Source organism: Asparagus officinalis, chromosome 5, assembly GCF_001876935.1.
Source record: "Asparagus officinalis chromosome 5, Aspof.V1, whole genome shotgun sequence".
Lineage (NCBI taxonomy): Eukaryota > Viridiplantae > Streptophyta > Magnoliopsida > Asparagales > Asparagaceae > Asparagus > Asparagus officinalis.
This window is the reverse complement of record NC_033798.1, coordinates 12,522,063-12,536,528: the sequence shown is the minus strand read 5'-3', so window position 1 is coordinate 12,536,528 and position 14,466 is coordinate 12,522,063. Positions and strand designations below refer to the sequence as shown.

The window sequence follows — 14,466 nt, the reverse complement described above, 5'->3', positions numbered from 1 at the left end:
TATGATACATGTCATGTACTTAGATGATACATGTCAATTTATTATTTCTTTAAGAAAGACGTCAATTTCTCATCACATATAAAGAAAGAGATATTGTCTTGTTAAGGCAATTAAGGCTCTAATAAATATTCAACCAATTCTTGTGGGTCCCCTCGGATTTAATATCATAGTTATACAACGTCCACTGGCTCGGGTATAAATGCAGTCTTTAGCTCACTCCCAAAATCACACCAAAGACAGAACAATTAAAAATCTAATAGAATGACTTGTGCAACAATATGGCATTCGACTCTTGTCCTTTTCTTGCTTATTGCAACGCTCTGTGCTGCGACTAATGATCATAAAGAAGTTGGTGATCTTGCAATAGCTAGAAAGCATGAGCAGTGGATGGCTGAGCATGGACGAATCTATGAGGATGAAGCTGAGAGAGCTCGACGACTTGAAATATTCAAGGACAATCTAAAATTTATAGAAGATTTTAATAATGCTAGAATGTACAACTATACTCTGGGCCTCAATGAGTTTGCTGATCTTACCACAGAAGAGTTTACAGCTATTTATAGCGGTGGATTAATGAAACCAGAAATAGATTTTATGGAGTCCCTTAGGTCCATCAAGTATGAGACTACTAAGCGGTGGATTAATGAAACCAGAAATAGATTTTATGGAGTCCCTTAGGTCCATCAAGTATGAGACTACTACGGAACAGCTCAATGTTTCAGATATCCGATTTTATGGAGTCCCTTAGGTCCATCAAGTATGAGACTACTACGGAACAGCTCAATGTTTCAGATATCTCATCTAGTGTGGATTGGAGGACCAAGGGTGCCGTAAACCCTGTTATAAATCAAGGGAAATGTGGTAAGAAATTTTTATTCAAAGTTTTTATTAAGGGTGCCGTAAACCCTGTTATAAATCAAGGGAAATGTGGTAAGAAATTTTTATTCAAAGTTTTTATTTTGTTTCTATTTCAAGTTTTTATCTTGTTTTTAGAATAAACTACATAAAGCACCCCCCTTCTTCCACACCTATTCTTCTAGTCTTTTAAGAAACACCCTCCTCTAAAAGTTAAGTTTTAAAAAAGCTATACGTGCAGTTTTGTGTTGGATATTCAAGATCCTGAATTTCAATCTCTACAACCGACAGATCAAATAACAAGTTCGCAGGACATAAAAATAACAATTAAGAAGAAGAACATCGAGATTTATATGGTTCAGTTGACCAAGTTCGAACTATAACCATTGAGCAAGATGAGAAATGAATTACGACTAGGTATAATAGTACAAGAGAAATCCATCATATGTCTCTCTCTAAGCCTCACACACATGACCACTATCTCATGTTCTCTCCGAAAGAACAATCTCATCTCATGTTCTCTCACATGAGAGACTTATACAGTGCTTAACCCCTAGCACTAACTCGACCCAAAGGCCAATTTGGCTCTCTCAAAAGCCCACCAAATACTATACAATCGATAGGAGACACATTCCAACAATACGATACTTAATAAAACTATTAATTTTGTAATAGAGTTTAGTTATATATATATATATATATATATATATATATATATATATATATATATATGAGGAATATCAGTGCAACAACTTCTAGATTGTGACAAACGTAATCTGGGGTGCAGGGGAGGTTGGATGACAGAGGCATACAAGTACATCATCAATAATAAAGGCCTCACAAGCGAAAGTAATTATCCATACATTGGACAACAACGGCGATATTGTTTAAATGAGAAGGCCAAAGGCATCGTGGCTACAATTACTGGTTACTCAACAGTACCTAAAAACGAGAAAGCGCTAGCCAAGGCAGTGGCACAACAGCCTGTTGCCGCCGCCATTTATAGTAAGGCGAAGGAGTTTCATCTTTACAAGTCGGGAGTATATGAAGGACCATGTCAAACTAGCCTCGACCACGCTGTTACTATTGTTGGTTATGGAGAGACCAATGACAAGACTAAGTATTGGCTAGTGAAGAACACTTGGGGTACTTCTTGGGGTGAGAAAGGGTACTTCAGAATGAAAAAGGATGTCGCTTCAAGTAGAGGAACTTGTAACATTGCTACGTACGCAAGTTACCCAACCCTGGAGACCTGATGAGTGAGGTCTTATTATTGTATGGTGCGATGTGCATGGTTATGTGGTTACAGACAGACTACTTGATTATATCTGTCTAAATAAGAATGATGGACTATGTGTATTGAGCTTATCTTAAATAAATTTGCTCTATCTAAAATAAATTTTCACTATAACGTTTTCCACTATTTAGATTTTTTTCGCTTAACTACTTCTTGTTCTATGGAACGAGTTTCTGTTTTTCAAATGCGGGAATAAATGTGGCATTCTAATTGTACCCCAGTGCCAATTAGAAGACCCATGAGTAACCCAAAGGCAACCAAACTTAATATGTGGACAAAGCAAATCATGGAGATTGATGACCCAATAATTACAGGGCCATAAACCCTAGGAGCGATGATCTGCTAAATTGGAGGTGCGTGATAAATAGAAAATGATAAGTTATCGAGCTATGAATTACGAAGTGCAAAACTCTCGAATCACAACCGCACCACCATAGTTGCACTTGCATAAGATAACAAAGGCATAAAAGTTAGCTTAATTTTTAGTTACTATAAAGAAGTATGATTTTCTCTAATAAGAAGATTACAAATCAGAGGAGCTTTTGACGCAAACATCTCAATTATTAGGCTCTCTATCCATTCCTTCCCTTCAATCGGCCCAACCGTAAATATTGATGTATGTTGTCCCTTTCCGCACCATATTCTTTATTTCTTAATAAAGTAAGAGAGAGAGAATCTTGGGTAAATTTTCCTTGAGTTGAATATTGAGTGTACACATATATTTATACAAGTAGAGGAGAGTGAGGTGTGTTCTCACAACCAATGTGAGACTAAAACCCACTACAATATATTATTATCAACAGCCCCCCTCAAACTCATGTTGGATCAAACAAAGTAAGTTTGCGTACAAGAAACTGGAACTGATGAACAGGTAAGGCCTTTGTGAAGAAATCTGCAAGCTCGTCAGTGGATGAGACATGAGGAAGTAGAATTATCGTGTCCTTGATAACTTGTTGACGGACAAAATGAGTGTCGATCTTAATATATTTGTCCCTTTCCTTAAATATTGGATTATTAACAATATGGAAGGCACTCTTATTATCACAGTATAGAGAAGTAGGAGTCACCATGAGGCGTCTCAACTCCCTATAAGTCGGTATCCCCAATAGATATGGGCTCCTCCGTCTTTGTCCTCTTGTCGCCTTGGTCTACCCGCAACACCCTCTTGGCATGTCTCTTCCGGGCATTTTTGGACGACTCTGTTTTGGTGGAAAGTCGATTTTATTGAAGAATCCATTAGAACTTCGAACGTTACAATAAATTCAAGAAATTAGCCTTTTTATAAGACTTTCAATCAACAATTATAACTTTCTTTCAAACTACACACAATAGTAGTTCTAACTCTTATTGCTTATGCAGGATCGTTGCCGGTATCGGGGTTTATCCGTGGACCGCCTACAGATCAGATCCGATTAGTAGATGAAGTATTCGCTGAAGTACTAAGATCGACCAAGCAAAATTAGTACTCTTCTCGAGATTAAAACCAAGCCTAATCTTAAGGAACGGAGGTACGGGGCTTCAGATCCTGCGAAAGACTCCTTCTTTTTGCTAAAGTTCGCTGGGATCTAGTTAACCTTCTTTGAAATTTCATGCTCCTTGACTCCTCAATCCAGCAGCACCTCGTCCTCTTGATAAAATTCTAGATCTGTAGAATAGAGGTATTGGGCTTATATTTATAGGGCCTCGAATGTGGGTATTTGGATGAGACGGAAGATTTGGCCTTATCTTTAGTTAATGACAGTCTATCCACGTATAGAAATGATATCAAATTAGTTAGGAACCACTGGAATAGATAAATCCTGCGAAAACCATTTAAATAACCGTCGAAAACACGTTTGGGGCTCGAAGCTACGCGACGGACAATAGTGACCCACGTGGTCGTAGGTCACCCATGGGTGGCCCGCGTGAGCGCGGGTCACTAAGGGGTGACCCGCGGTCCTCTTGGTGACCCGCGTGTGCGTGGGTCACCAAGTGGCGACCTGCGCCTCCACGTGGGTTCTAAGTCTCTCCCTCTCTCTCTTTACTTTTTGGTGTTTCCCGACTTTCCCAGGCTTGTATTTTCCATTGTTCTGCGTATTTAGTTATCTCGTTGACTTGTACGTTTCGCTGAGGGACTGACCAATGAACGCGTTAGTCACTTGGGGTGACTAACGCATGCGAGTTGACTGGAGAGCGCATCCAGTCACTTGAAACTGCCTGATAAGCGCGTTTGGTCACTTATGGCTGATTGACGTGCATGAGCTGACTGACGTGCGCGAGCTGACTAACGTGTGTGAGCTGACTGACTAGCACAAGTTGATTGACTTGTGCAAACTGACCGACGGGAGAGGCGACCAATTGGATAATCCTTCTTGACTCGGATGGTGATGTCCACTCTACATTTCGAGCAGTGTGGGGGAACTCATAAGCAATTTTAGATGCCTACAGATACCCCCTCCAAAGTGTTTCAACCTCATTCTTTTATAGAGAAGTCTGAAATGCTTTGAATGTGATAGCCCTCCACCTTCAATCAGTATCAAAGGATCTATAACTAGCTTCGGTTCTTGACTTCTCTATTTTTTAATCTATTCAGTATTTTGTCGAATAGCTAAAATTCATCTGGTACTGCGTTTATCGTATGACCGTTGTCGAGGTCTGAAATTGAAACAAATGTATCTGTTTCTGAACTTAGCTCGTATCATTAGGTCGACTTTGGATTGATTACCTTTTGTCGGGAATTCATATCTCCTGAACTAGGATTTATTTAACTGTTGTTTTAGCAAAAACTGTTGAAGTATCGATCTACGCATTGATCGGCGTTGACTTTCATCGCAACGCGTCGACCGACGTTGACTTTCATCATAATGCGTTGACCAACGTTGACATAGGGCTACACATCGACCATCGTTGACTTTCATCACAACACGTTGACTGACGTTGACTTTCATCGTAATGCGTCGACCGGCGTTAACTTTCATCGCAACGCGTTGACCGACATTGACTTAGAGGAGGACCAGTTTATACTCATATATTCCTAGGAGTTTCGGGTATCAGTTCAACCTCGTGTACTCATTGGAGGTTGCCGGGTCGTCCTTAAGAATATTACGCGTACTATTCTCCAGGAACTTCCCCTCAAGAGTGGGAAACAGTTTAGACTCGTATACCTATTGGAGTCTGAACACGGGTGTTGAATACATAGAAAACGAGCGTAAACGGGTAAAGTAATGTGAAAACGTTCGCCGGACCGAACCTACGTGTGGCTCGGGTCTAAGTGACCCGCGCGAATGCGGGTCACACACACCCGACCTGCGCGAACGCGGGTCAGGTATGGGCTTTTTATGAAGTCAACTTCCCTCATCCTATTTTCTTCTACAGAATAATTCTTCTCCAAAGCTCGTCAAGCTCCCAGAACCCTTCTTCTTCAAAGCTCCTCAAGCTCCCAGAACCCTTCTTCTTCAAAGACTCTTATTCTCTAAGAATTCCAAACTAGATCAAAGTTCTCCTCTTTAAATTCCTCATCTCCTTCTTCTTTAAGCTTCCCACTTCATCAAATCTACAAGAAAAGCAAGCTAGGGTTCGACAATCCCTTGAATTAAGTTCAAGCATTGGTGTATCTGAGGTTCGACAGGTCTTCCGTCTTCTTAATTCCTCTTCTAATTCATGTAAACTTCGATACCATTGCTTCTATTTTTGTTGAATCTTTGAGTTTTGACTTGATAATTGAAGCCCTAGTTCTTGAATTTGGGAAAAACCAAAATTTGAACTTGGTCTTTGAATGATGGACGATTTTTGAGCTTTTGGTTGCGCGCATGACTTGATATTTAAAGCCCTAGTTCTTCAAATTTGGGGAAAACCGAAATTTGCACTTGGGCATTGAATGATGGCTGATTTTTGAGTTCTTGGTTGATGATTGATGACTTGAATCAGTAGTTCTCGAACCTATGCATGGCTGAGGCCTTTGATTCTTGTCCATGTTCATATGTATAGCTTGAGATTTGAATTGATACCCATGCTTCAAAAAAAAAATTTAGTAGATTTTGTAAAATTTTAAAGTAGCCGATATTCCTTGCTTGACTTGTGTGGGAATTCATTGAACTTGGTCGTGTATGGCTTGACTGAATTTCTGACATGCTTGGCTTGATTTTATGCACATAGGCGTGAACATAATTGTGGTTGTGAGCTAATGTTCATGATTCATTCCTGTATGTTTATTTTTTTTGTTATATGCGAGGTTTGCATACGAGTTTCCAAGATTTGTGACCATGGCTGAATCCTCATCCTAAACCGCCTGTAAGAATTGTACTTGTACATACACCCTCGGCTAAGATTTTTTGATTTTGTTTGGCACTGACGAAGATCGAGATTTAGTTCGATTCATAGTGTGAATCAGACTCTCCTCGTATGACCACCGAGCTCATTGTGGAATCCTTTGGTTTATGTTGATTCATAGTGTGAATCAGACTCTCCTCGTATGACCACCGAGCTCATTGTGGAATCCTTTGGTTTATGTTTGGATAATAACTAGCCTTCAATTGAAGCCTTCGATGCTTGTAATAATAATGTCGTTGTGTCGATTCTGGTTCCTAGGCTCCCTAGAGCATTGTGCTTAAAATCTTGCTTGTATGAATTTGACTTGATTTGTGAGCTTGTAAATCTGCATGTTGACATGACCGATGCCCTTCGTTTGGCTTGTGTGAGAATTAACTGAGTGATGACCAATATATCATTCTTGCTTTTGAACATACCTCAAGTTCTATAGTTTGCATACCGGTTGAGAACTGAACTCTTCGGCATTTTGGAGGAAATATCAACGCTCTAGTTCTTAAACTTGTATAGGCCAAACCTTTATTTTAGTTTGCTGAGTCTCGAGATTTTGGTTGAACTTCTTGCTTGATCCTTGTGTAAGAATTGATCTTGTGTCCACCTTTTGGCTTTTGAGAGAAAAATATCCAAGCATTTAGCTTATGTATTAGTCGAGAGTCGAACTCGCCGCCTTAGATTTTAACATTTATTTTCTAGACTCTAATTTGCATCGGAAACGCTTCATAGGTTTAATTGGACCTTTAACTGGAAAATTCCATTTTGCAGAATTTCAGTCAAAGATTAACAATTTCCCTTTTAATCTCTGATTTGCGTACCTCGATTCATGATCTAACTGAACTGTTGATCTTTATTGAAGATTAGCCTTGTTGATGAGGAGATCACGCTTTCTGAGGAGCTACTCAGTCACTTAGTCACCAGAGAGGAAGTCTTTGTCTTTCACTTGTAAGCCTTTATAATTTTCTACTCATGAATTCAATATTTATCATATCATATCGCATATTGCATCTCTGCTTTGTCCTTCTTGGTGAGGCAATTGGGAAGAGCTGATATCCTCCTTCGTGGGGTGGACGCTTCTATATTACATCCCCGCTTTCCTCTCCTTGGTGGGGTAATTAGGAAGAGATGATATCCTCCTTTGTGGAGATTGATGCTTATCGGGTACATTTTGCTTGGTCAAAACATGTACCTCGTGCTGATATCCTCCTTTGGGGTAATTGGGAAGAGCTGATATCCTCCTTTAAAGTTAGATTATCGTGTCATTCATGCGACAATGTACATCGTGCTTCGCGTGTATAATGCAGCTTAAATTGTCTCCCCAAGCTATCATACACTTTTAACCACAAACACTAGACAAATAATATTAGTAATAAATTGTTTGTTAAACATCATCAAAATAAGAAGGCAATCAATATTTTGCTTGGTCAAAACGCGTCTTAAGGCAATATGGGGTGATTTTTGCCGTATTACGTTTCGTAAGATAATGTACGTTATCTTGTGTATTCGTGATACAGTTAAAATCGTCTCACCAATTACAAGATAGTGACTCTATCTCACAGATTGGTGAATAGAGTTCAACGCCCCGTGTCGCCTTAATATTTCTTCATAACTACATTTAATAAATATGCGTTATTCATTTTAGTTGAATACCATGTGATGCCTTTTTTTTGTTCGAGATAGATGGCCATAGAAGTAGATATTACACTGCTGTTGACGATCCGACGTTGATTCTGCCCACTTCTCAGTTTGCCTCGGACCTCTCAGATGAACACTCTAAGTTGGTACGGGAAGGGGATTGCCGCATCACGCGCCAACTAATTACTAACGTGCCGTTCGCAGAAGACACAGATCCTGTTCACCCTCTGAGGAAGACGAATTATATGTTCGGCGATTCCGTGACAGATCCAACCATCATAACCCTCGGGGATGAGCGATGATTATACAGTGATGGTACAACTTGTTTATACTTTCCTCCATTCCCTCGTCACCGTTCACTAACAGAATTGCGGAGGCAAGCGGTGAAGCGACAGATGTCATGAACTCTGACAGAAGAGCACCCCAACATTCCTTGCGGATACGTCACCAGCCATTCACTCCTAGGTTTTAGTGGTAGAAAACACATCATAGGATTACACCCGGGTGTGATAGGATTTAAGGACCCACCTAAAGTGGAGCTACCTATAGTGGATTGCATAGTGAAGAATCGCCTCGCCAAGCTAGGGCGAGAGCTACCTGTCAAAAATTATAGATTCCATGGCTGGTCTCATTCTTCAGATAAGTTATGGTGGGTTCGGATGACAGGTTATGTCCTTCACTGATGGGGTGCTGAATTGAAGGCGATGAGATTGTATGAAACTATTCGTCCAATCCAATACGGATTGTCGATGAACGTTATTCACTTCACAGGATTAATAGAGTTGTACAATCCAGATACCAACACTTTTCTTACCCGGAACGGAGAATTTTGACTACCTTTCCATGAGATGCACAAAGTCTCTGGACTACAAATGTGAGATATATCCTATCAAGAATATTTTCCTTCCAACCGGGAGCTACTTTAATTGAAAACCCATAAGCCTGCCCGATACGACACGTTATGGGAACTTACGTGTCACTATCAGATAGCCTTAGCCAGAACTAACCTAATTGTGAGGAAGAAGTCTCCTCAAATAAACCTGAAGCAATTCTTGGGTTATTTATTCAAGAATTTGGAAAAATCCGATGAAACCGTTTGTGAACTGAAACCGCTAACTCCTTCGGAGTTCAATAAGTTGATCGAGAAATATGATGCCCAATTCTACACCATTACGAGTGCCTAAGGTAGATTCTCTGTGGGGACTAAGTTTAAGACATTCTTATGGTGTGCGGAGAAGTCCATTCACCCCAAGACTTTGTTGGTCGGTTAAATCGCACTTTGGTTGAAGAAGTGCAGGGTACCAAATCAGACCTCGGACGCCTTACCGATAGAGGTGTTATTCCTTGCTGTCCAGCTTACCTATAGAAAGATCTTATCTCTTTTACTAGCAATGGTTGCTGACATCCATCGTGGCTTCGTCAAGTGGTCACGGCTTTTACTCAAACGGAGGAGACTCCATTTGAGAAGATCCTTATGGTGAAGGCGGAGCTCCCTTACACTTATCTGATGAGGTGGTAGGTTCTTCATCATCCCAATCTGATGTCACCCCCAACTAATGCAGATCTATCCACTTCTTTGCTACAATTACTCGAGGAGTTCAAATAGAAAGCTCGGGACCTCTCGAACGTTAGGAAGAGCTTACATATGCACAAGGGTTGGGTGTTCAATCCATGCTTCCCTAGATTTGCCAGCCGATATAATGGGTTGCTCGCCGAAGTAGAAGTGCCAGGATCAAGTCGGACTTCCCTCGATGTTGGTTGTTTCATATGGCCGATGAACATAAGGCCAGGCTATCTTGTTTTTCGAGTGAAGGAACATAGCTATTTAGAGCCTTATCTGGCGTGTTGGTTCGCCCGTCAATTTGGATACGACTAATTATACGTCGGGAATCCTAACCAATAGTTTCATACTCATGGTGGACTAGTAGATGACGCTCGAGCTTGGCTGTGGAACGTGATGGGCTGTACCGGTGACAAGTTCCGAATACTGAATGCTAATTAGAGTTGACATACTTATGTTGCAAATGGCTTATGGAAGCTAACGAGTCCGTCCCTCTAAGGCCAATTACGGAGTTGGTGACTAAAGCTGCATCGCGTATTGCTGAGAGGATGGTTTGAGAAAGCGTGCAGGAACAAAGGAGACGTGACAATAAGCTCACTGGTCCCTCAGTCAAAGGGAAGCAAAAAATGGAGGAGGTTAACAGTGATTTCGAGTAACATGCGAATGGGTTTGTCTGAGTCTTTTTATAAAGAGCTATAGGATTTATCGATCACTGATCGAGCTCGTCGACTTAATGCTCGAAAGAAGTAAAAAATTTTTGCCCACTTATAATAGAATGATGGTTGAACTTTTAGATGTAGGTTCTGAGGAAGAAGAGGGGAGAAGTAACCTTGTCACTCGTACCCGACCTCCGGCCACAACTCAAATCAGATTGCAAATTGAATCGCGTGCCACATCAACATAGGATAGACCAGTGGATCCTAAAGAGGCTCGACCTACCAAACGACTGAATATGACCATCAAGCGACACGCTAAACCCCAGGCTTCTCAAACGGGGGTGGCCGGTGATGCGCCCATTGGTGGGGGAGGTAATGTTCTGATTCTTGTCATCATTTTAGTCCTCCATCTCCTGACTTAGACTTAGCAAATTTTATATTCTATGAGGACATAAGATGAAGCAATGATGTACAGCCCTCCTTCTCCTGACTTAGACTTTTTTGGAGGATCCAACTTTGTGCCACAAGAAGATGAGGCTGTGGCCGAGGATCTGGTAGGTGTTAAAACAGATGCGGCCCTTGAAACCGGCAAAGGTGCCGTTGTAGAATCTGGTTTGTCCACAATGATCGCTAGCCTAGGTACATCTATTACCGATAGTACACCTTCTAGATGGCAATATCAGGTATTAAACAACTCAAAGCCCGTCCCTCCCCTAATTGTTTACATGCTTCTGGCTCTTTTAGAAAAGCTACAAGGGGCGAGTGTAGATGTCGGGATCATAGAGCCTACCGTTGACACCGGTGGTAAGTTTAATTCCCATTCATTGTCACTTCTCGACTTCTCTTTTCATGTCTAACACTTAGGCTTTCCTGTAGATATTCTGATAGGAGGATTAAGTGATAAAGAAACCTTTCACAATGCAGCTGATGCACCTTCATCTGATCCCGTACAAGATCCTTCGGGATCTGGTGACATGCCGTTCGACGATATGTTATCAGAAAAAATTCATCATGAAACTGTCGAACCACTCATCGAGGCTGGTTCCTTTACCGATATGAATTTTATCCCTTTGTGAAAGTTATTCACTTATCAGTCTTACTTAATCATAGGGGAGTTATATTTGTAGGACCAGTCATTAAGACTGATGCAGCTACTATTGTTGGGAAATATGACGGTCCTGAGGGTCTTTATTTCTTGCTGTTGGTAGGAACTATCATAGAGGCTCAGTCATTAGTCGCTCAAACTCAACTCACAATCCCAATGATTGAGATGACTACTATAGCTACAGGGGCTAATCCTATTGCGCAAGTCGTGAGACCAACTAACAAGGTTAGTACGTCGATGGCTGCGACATCAGCAACAATCCTAATAGTTCGTGAAGCCTTGTAGGTGGAACTGGTGTAGAGTGTCAACCTGAGGGAACATCACTTAATTTAGGTTAATTTTTACACCGATACTGATTTAGAAATTTGGCTCAGATTTCTACGATATTTATATCTTTTGTTCCTTGTAGGACCATCTACTCGGCTTAATGACATAGTTAAGGCTCTGCTATCTGATGATGACCCGAATCAAACTCTGCTTTGCATGAAAGTCAGTTCCCTCTTCTTCTTTGTGAACACGATGATTGATAAGCTTCTCGTCAGGGGACTTTCCTTCTATCAATTTAGACAAGCGTTGACCACCAAAATAAATGCCATAGAGAAAGTGGGATCTCTGAATTTGAAGCAAGCTACAACTGACAATTTGGACCGGCTAGAGCGTGACCTTCAGAGGTTACAAGAGTTGAAAACTGCCGGTGCTCCATCATACATAGCCACCCAGATGGAATCTCATTTACAAATAGGGCATGATACTCGAGCCTCCGCTAGACTTGAAATTCAAACTCAACGAAGTCGGGTAGATCAAATGAAAGTCACCCTTGCTGAGAAACAAATAGCTTTGTGTCAGCTTAAATCCTCTATTACGTCGAGCGAGGCCAGGATAGAGCGACTTAAAGAGGAGCTCAAGGCAGAGGAGGAACCCTTGGTTATCTTGGAGATGATGAAGGTTGACCTAGAGCGTTCATAGGTTTTGGTATCCAGGAAGTTAGAGCTCACGGAATAGAAGCTAGCCAAGCTGGAAGAAGTGGTCATGAAAACATTATCTCTCACCGAGGAATCCTTCAAGGTTGAATTGCAACGTGAGCTTGAGCGAGCTTATACAGAGGAATTGACTAAACTTGAACAGCAAGTCCGTAGTCACGAACTTCATGTAGATTGATTGCAACTCTTATATCTACAAACTCAGTTTTATATTAATAGAAGATATTTTCTTTTTCGTTCACTATGTCTCTTTTATTATGATGTCTCATTCTATTTGGAATAATCAACCATAAAATTTATAGGTTTTTGGTAAACTCTCAGCCATCAACAGATTTGATATGTCTTTACCGACTACCGTTTGAGTCAGGCTAGCATGCAGATTATCTAAGTCCGTTCAACATACAACTTTGTGCTAAAAGAATGAATTCTCTTAGGCTTGACACTATGATATTGAATACATAGACTTTATCTTTGTCACGAGAATAGACTACCCAGCAACGCGTGTTAGGCGCTGAGTCATCCTTACTTAGAATTCAAGATAAAAGTGCCCAGAATTTGATTCTGGTGTCCTTTTCAAACGGTGAAAGAATAAACCGGTAACGTATGTTAGTCATTGACTTATCCCTACTTAGGATTCAGGATAAAATTCTCCAGACTTATATTCTGGTGTCGTTTTTATTCGGTAAAAGACTAAACCGCCAACATGTGTTAGACGTAGGCTTATCTCTAATTAGGGATCGAGATAAAATCCCACGTGTATAAAGTGCACAGATTTGAAGTCAAGAATTGTATCTTTTCTTAGAGTAAAGACGAACCTGATGCTTGTGAGGAAGAATTTTATATTCTGTCCCCAGATCTTGTTTAGGGTGAAGACAAACCCAAAAATGGAAGAGGAAGAATTTTATATTCTATCTTTTAAAACTAAAAAGGAAGAATTTTATATTCTATCTCTAGTTGCAAAGGAAACTCGAAATGGGATCTCCATCCCATGAATCCGAAAAGATAAAACTAGGAGTGAGATCTCAACTCTGAGAATCAGAAAGATTCAAGCAATCCTAACTTTTATAGGATTGGTTGCTTAATCCAAGAAAAGAATTTCTCATTTATTATGGTAAAATTCTGATTTCGGCCCTAACTTTTATAGGTTTGGCCTAATAGGTAAAGGTAAAAGGATTTCGTTCATCGAAAGGGTATTCCTATCTTGGTCCTAACTATTTACAGGTTTGACCAAGTGGGGCTGGAGGTAATCCTAACTTTTATAGGTTTGATTGCTCAAATTAAAAGTGGACCTCTCGTTCGTGGAAGGAATCAAGAGAGGATTCTGGCTTTGGCCCTAATTTTTATAGGCTTGACCAAGAAAATAGTGGGAGTGGAATACAGATAGCAGTAAAAATGCTGACTTGTACTAACCACTCGATAAAGGATTTCGATGTTAAGTGATCAGGACTTAACATGTCAAGTTTGAAAATTGCCAAAGATTGGCGGATAGAAATTTCGAATGTCGTGTTAGTATTTTAACAACGTGAGCGTTAAGTGTACAAACACGATGAGAGTTTGAAAAGATTTAACTGATAGGATTGTGGTGGACCCACCGTCAATTGATTTGATCAGTGGGGGATTTTGTGAGGAAAGATTGATCTATCAAAATGGTCAAATCTCGTCTTAGCAAAAGTATTCATGAGAGTTGGTGAATTGTATCTCGATAATGAGATACATTTCATCATTAAGGACCTTCAGCGTCTATCTAGAGATTTCTTACTTACCCCTTTTTATAATAATCGGGTTATCCCTAAGAATACCACACGTAGTATTCTTCTGGGAATTTCCTGATATATGGGTTATCTTGAATGTACTAAGGGTAGTATTTTTTTAAGAATTTCCTGTTTATCGGCATCATAAGCCGGGCACCTTCCTTAGTAATAAGGTGATACACGCTATTTGAATAGACTATCTCTACCGCAAATGGTCCCTCCCATTTGGGTTCGAACTTGTCTTTCTTCTTGGAATTGAGGATCATTGGTCATCGGACAGCTAAGACCAAGTCCCCTTCTTTAAAACTCCGTTGTCAAACCTTTTAT

General features: G+C 40.4%; 1 protein-coding gene across 1 annotated transcript in view; it reads left to right on the top strand.

Moving 5' to 3' along the window:
- The window catches only part of LOC109842781 (zingipain-2-like), a 36,027-nt gene continuing 21,776 nt past the window's right edge, over nucleotides 216-14,466 (top strand). Inside the window, exons 1-2 of the mRNA XM_020411664.1 lie at nucleotides 216-608; nucleotides 749-861. Coding sequence (XP_020267253.1) covers nucleotides 262-608; nucleotides 749-861 — 460 coding nt within the window. The 5' untranslated portion in view covers nucleotides 216-261. The remainder of the gene's footprint in view (nucleotides 609-748; nucleotides 862-14,466) is intronic.